The sequence below is a fragment of the Malania oleifera genome, chromosome 6 (genome assembly GCF_029873635.1).
Source record: "Malania oleifera isolate guangnan ecotype guangnan chromosome 6, ASM2987363v1, whole genome shotgun sequence".
Taxonomy (NCBI): Eukaryota; Viridiplantae; Streptophyta; class Magnoliopsida; order Santalales; family Ximeniaceae; genus Malania; species Malania oleifera.
The window spans coordinates 14,567,701-14,573,700 of record NC_080422.1 but is presented as its reverse complement, the minus strand read 5'-3'; the positions used below and the strand labels follow the sequence as shown (position 1 = coordinate 14,573,700).

The 6,000-nt window shown below is 37.0% G+C and overlaps 1 protein-coding gene across 1 annotated transcript; it reads left to right on the top strand.

The window, feature by feature from the left end:
- Positions 1-749: 749 nt before the first annotated feature.
- Positions 750-2,912, top strand: LOC131158483 (putative Peroxidase 48). The gene is made up of 4 exons (XM_058113350.1): positions 750-1,127; positions 1,413-1,601; positions 1,748-1,913; positions 2,434-2,912. Exons 1-4 carry the CDS (start codon positions 750-752, stop codon positions 2,910-2,912), a joined length of 1,212 nt encoding a protein of 403 aa, XP_057969333.1.
- Positions 2,913-6,000: the final 3,088 nt, after the last annotated feature.

Here is a 6,000-nt window from a genome sequence, read left to right as displayed (position 1 = left end):
AGAAATTTAATATATAATTTATACAAATTAAAGTCTAAGATCTGATTTCTATGCTCCCATGCACGAAGCAAAATAAGAAAATTTCTAAAAATAATAACATAATGTTTTCCAACATGTCTATATAAATTCAATGATCGGAAAACAACGTAAATTTTTTAATTATTTAAAAATTTTAAAATAAAACATAAAACTATTTATACAAGCAAATAGTATCAAAACATTTTATTACGATCTATTATTTTTATATAAATACTGTAAAATTAAAAAAAATAGTTAAATTTTTCATAATTGTTTAAAAACAAAAATATAAAATAAAAATTATAAGTTTATGATTTGATTTTATTATACTTTTCATTCCAATTTTCATTACATTACTTTCACACTCATTTCATTTCCCAACCAAATCAAATAATTTAACCTAATAATTTTTTTTTTTTTTTGTATTAAACATAAATATTTCCCCATCGAACGGTCCAGATTAAATCTCATCAACCACAGGACATCATCAAGACCTCTAGGGGTATTCTTGTCAGAGTGGTCAGTCCATCTTAAACGAGTAAAACTAACTTTCAGTTTGAAGGGTATTTTCGTCATTCTATAGTTGTTCTTTCCCGCTTTCTTCACCCCTCCAAACGTTCCTCTGTTTTGTGCTATGCCAAGCTCTGCAACAGAGTACTCAACTTCTTAGATCTCAGAACAATCAACAACAGAGGAAGAGAGTAATCGGGAAGAGAAAATTGCAGACGAAAATGATCGAGGTGTTCACTATGTTTGAAACAGAGTTCATGAGGAAATTAGGTTTCCTCGTGTTTCTACTCTGCATTCTGGTTTCTTTCAATAACCAAAATGCCGAAACCAAGAAGGGTTCTTCTTCCCCTGTTTCATTATCTTCCGAAGATTCGGATTCGATTTTGACGGATCCGTTTTTATCTCATCCTATTGCGGTGTCCGCGAAGACCGAGAGGATCAAAAACGACGATCCGACATCGCTTGAATACGATTTCTACCGTAAATCCTGCCCCCAAGCAGAACAGATTGTTCGGTCCAAGGTTCAGCAGCTCTACAAAGTCCGCCCAGATGTTGCTCCCGCGCTCCTACGCCTCGTTTTCCACGATTGCTTCATCGAGGTGATTTTCTTTTTCTTTTTCGTTTACTTTCGTCGCTTTGAGGGTTTAGTCATTTCTCTTTGTTATTGGTGTTGCGAAATAATTTAAGCCATCTTGTTCTTATTAGATGAGGGATACGTTTGCACTTTAACATTTTGATTACAAGCAAATTTTCTTGTTCTTTGTTGTTTATCTTGATATGGGTTTTTCATATTCTTTCCCATTTTATCTAGGTTTTTTTTTTTTGGTTTGTAATTGGTTCCGTTCTTTCTGATTTTGGTTTGGGTGGCTTTGAGTTTGGTACAGGGATGCGATGCCTCTGTTTTATTGGATGATGCTGACAGAATTAATTCCGAGAAAGACTCTCCACCCAATCAATCATTGATGGGTTTTGATTTGATTGACCTCATCAAGGCTGATATGGAAGAAGCATGCCCTGGCATTGTTTCGTGCGCTGACATTATTGTTTTGGCAGCAAGAGAAGGTGTAGTTCTGGTAATTCTCTCCCTCTCTCTCTCTCTCTCTCTCTCTCTCTCTCTCTCTCTCTCTCTCTCTCTCTATCTATATATATATATATATATATATATATATATTGAGTGTTTTTGTGAGAATGAGAATTTTACTGAATATTTGAATTTCAGGCTGGTGGCCCATTCTATCCTCTGTACACTGGTAGGAGAGACAGTAATCTTTCTTTTGCAGAAGTTGCAACTTATGAACTTCCTTCTCCCCGGGATGATCTATCTCAAACTCTAGCATCCTTCACGTCAAGAGGCTTCGATGAAAGAGAGACTGTCAGTCTGTTGGGTATTAATTTTTCCTCGTCCTCTTTTCCTCGGCTTCTTGGTGAAAACGATATTATGGTTTGAAGAATTCCATTTAGTGTATCGTTACTATTTTTCGCATAAAAATTTATGTGATATAGCTGAATGGTTTTAGCTCTTTGCTGCTGTCTATTACTTTCTCGCAACTATAAACCTCTTATATCGATTAATTATGTTTAGTTTCAAATGTTTCTCTGTTATAATCAACTGCAGTTTATGTTCACTGGCATGTTTTGCCTGTGAAATCTCCAAAGTTTGATCAATATGAATGAAGATTCTGTTCAAAACTTCAGGTTGCATCTCAGCTAGTGAGCATGCTCTATTTTGGATTGTATGATTGAAGCTGGTTTACTTCTTTCTATTTCCTAGAAACAGAAAAGACTCAAATAGAGTAATCTGTTCAATCTTCTGGATTTTTTACTCCGTCTAATATAGTGTTTTTTCTGGGTAATGGGTTAAATTAAAATGGAGTCTCGATGATTTTCTTTTTATTTCCTTGACAGGTGCTCACAGCATTGGAACAATTCACTGCAAATTCTTCCACAACAGACTCTACAACTTTGATGGAACTGAAAAGCCAGATCCATCTCTGGATACAGATTTCCTCAACTTTATGAGAGAAAAATGTGATAACAGCTACGTTCGATCATCACCAGCATCATCACCGTCGGCTTTGTCACCTTCCTTCGAAAACTCACCATCTTCTTCAACTGATGATCCAGGAATGGAGATGGACTATAATGGACCTGGATCAGGTTTTGGCACACTATACTACCGCAGCCTTCTGCAAGGTAGAGGAATCCTCTATGCTGATCAGCAGCTGATGGCTGGGGAAAGCACCGGAAGCTGGGTCAGAGCATATGCTTCAGATGCCTCCTTGTTCCGTCAGGACTTTGCTCAAGCAATGATAAAGCTCTCAAATCTCCGAGTATTGACAGCACCTCTGGGTCAGGTCCGGGTAAATTGTTCCAAGGTAGCATGACAGTAGGTTTTAGTTTTTGTTTTGTGTGTTGGAAGGGGAAGGGGTGGGAGGGAAGGAGTAGTCCATTTGTTCAGCTTATCTCATGCTACTTCTTGTGTTTTGTAGCATTGCATTTTACCTGTTTGGTTACTCTTGTACTAGTCTCTTGAATGCTTAGGTTCTTAGCTGTCTGCTGTTAGCATGTAGTTTATGTGGCAATAGAGATGGATGTTGATATTTTCCATTTAATGCCTGTAAATGGTAGCTGTATTTTTTGAGAGATTGATGAACCAAATGTGAGTCTACTTATTGACACTGCATTATTAGCCAGACCACTACAGAACATTCCCTGTATGAATCTATTCAGATATGAAGTTTGCTTCTAACAAAACATTCCCTGCATATATATATATAGCGAGTGAAACCAAGAAGCTCTATGTTTTGTAAAGTTTTATAATGAGTCAAGCATTCAAGCTTTTCTTTTTGAACAGTTAAAACAATAATTTGAAGGCTTACTTCTCACTCTTTACTATTTATGTCCCAAGCCTTGTCTTTTCTTTTCTTCCTTGCTTGTATAAATAATCAATCACAAATTGTAAAGTCATTTCTAACATTCAAAGTCCAACATAGGGGTTGCACTATTTATATGGTGGTTGTACTATTTATATGGTGGCTGCACTATTCATTTGACGACTTTAAAAAATGAGGCTTACAAAACCCGTATAAATAGGGAAGTGGTGGTGAAGGAAGATATCATCCCAAACATCTCCAACTCCACCTTTAGAGAGAGAAATCAAATACTCTCCTGCAAAGTGTCTCTGTTGTAGTCTGTGTTTTTAGTTTATCCTAATTTTAGAGAGATTTGTATACTCCTAATTCAAGAGAGAGGTATCATTGTTCTCCTCTTATAATTAAAGAGAAGTTGTATCATTATTTTTCATAGTGGATTCCTTCTACTCTTGCTTGTGGTTTTTCCTTCGATTTGTTTGGGGGTTTTTCACGTAAATCTTGGTGTCAATTCCTATTTTATCATTTCTTATTTTAGCTGTGTGATACTATTCCTACCCATTCAATTTCCTAACAGCAGTATTAGAGCCTTGGGTTACAGCCTTTGGGTTGGGGTTACCATTCACAGTTACTATTCACACGTGTCGCCGGATACTTTTACAGTATTGTGAACGTATATGAGATTTGTTCAAGTATACAGTTCCATTCATTTACGATACCATTCACGTATACAGTATTGATCACGGTGAAAAAGTGGGAGCCGGTTTAGTGAAGGAGCAGATCTTATCTACTACAATGGCAGCAAAGTACGAAATTGAGAAGTTCAATGAGGGTAATTTCTCCCTTTGGAAATTGAAGATGAAGGAGGTCCTGAGAAAGGACAATTGCTTAGTGACAATTGGAGACAGACCAATAGGAATAACTAACAAAAAATGGAACGAGATGGATGACAATGTTATGACTAATCTCCATCTAGCATTAGCAGATTCAGTATTATCAAGCATTGCAGAGAAGAAGTCAGCAAAAGAAATTTGGGATGCGCTGACAAAGCTCTATGAGGTAAAGTCACTTTACAATAAGATCTTCTTAAAGAGGTGACTCTACACTCTTCGAATGAGTGAGTCCACATCGGTTACAAACCACATCAATAATCTTAATACGTTGTTCTCCCAACTGACAACTTTAGGCCATAAGATTGAGCCAACCGAACAGGCGGAAATTCTACTCCAAAGTCTACTAGATTTGTATGATCAACTCATCATCAACATTACAAATAATATTCAATCAGATAATCTAGTCTTCAATGATGTTGCGGCAGCTGTTCTGGAAGAGGAATCTAGGCGCAAAAACAAGGAAGACAGATCATCTAGTTCTCAACAAGTTGAGGCACTATCGATGACGAGGGGAAGATCAATAGAACGTGGGTCTAGTGGGAGTCACAATCATGGTAGATCAAATTTAAGGAGTAAGAAGAATTTTCAATGCTACAATTGTGGCAAAAGGGGGCACATCTCGAAGGATTGTTGGCATAAGAAGAAGAATGCAGGGAAAGCTCCTGAGGAGAACACTTCTCAAGGATGCACTATGAGTACCTCCAGTGATGGCGAAATCCTATATAGCGAAGCGGAAACTATCTCTAAAGGTAGTAAGAAACTCACTGATGTATGGATCATGGATTCAGGAGCAACCTGGCTCCTGACCTCTCATCAAGACTAGTTCCACTCTTATGAACCTGTTTCAGGAGGATCTTTATTCATGGGTAATGATCATGCCTTAGAGATCGCTGGTGTCAGTAATATCAAACTGAAGATGTACGACGGTACGATTCGCACTATTCAAGGGGTACGACATGTGAATTGCTTGAAGAAAAATTTATTGTCTCTTGGACAATTAGATGGCCTCATCTGTAAGACCCTTATTGAAAATGGGATCTTGAAGGTTGTCAAAGGTGCCCTTGTATTGATGAAGGCAGAAAAGATCGTGGCAAATCCATACACACTGTTGGGAAATACTATACAACAAGGAGACACATCAGTTGCATCAACCCAGGAAGAATCTTGGTGTTTGTTTTAAATGTCCCAAAGTCTCAAGATTGGAACCATGGTATTCCTCCACCATAAGTGAGGGGTTTTCTAATAAAGTTTAGGAGGTGCCACCCTCTTTTTTTTTTAAAAAAAAAAAAAAAAAAAAAACCCAGGAAGAATAAAAAATAATGTGGCATTGTAAACTTGGTCACATGTCTGAACGTGGTTTGAAGATTCTTTTAGAATGTAATTTTCTTTCTGGACTCAAATCAGTAAGTCTACCTTCTTGTGAGCATTGTGTTACAAGTAAGCAACATAGATTAAAATTTGAAAGATCTACTGCCAGAAGCAAACACATTTTAGACTTGATTCATTATGATGTATGGGAATCACCAGTTCCATCCTTAGGAGGGGCACATTGTTTTGTATCATTTATTGATGACTACTCCAGGAGATTATGGGTGTATCCAATCAAGAGAAAGTTATATGTGTTTCTAGTGTTCAAAGAATTCAAAGCGCAGGTGGAACTTGAATCTAGAAAAAGAATCAAGTGCTTAAGGATAGATAATGGAGGAGAA

Excerpts from the sequence above, each read along its gene's own strand:
- LOC131158483 (XM_058113350.1), top strand. The coding sequence starts at position 750 with ATGATCGAGGTGTTCACTATGTTTGAAACAGAGTTCATGAGGAAATTA. Across the intron at positions 1,128-1,412 it reads TCCACGATTGCTTCATCGAG|GGATGCGATGCCTCTGTTTT; the intron begins GTGATTTTCTTT and ends AGTTTGGTACAG. Across the intron at positions 1,602-1,747 it reads CAAGAGAAGGTGTAGTTCTG|GCTGGTGGCCCATTCTATCC; the intron begins GTAATTCTCTCC and ends TTTGAATTTCAG.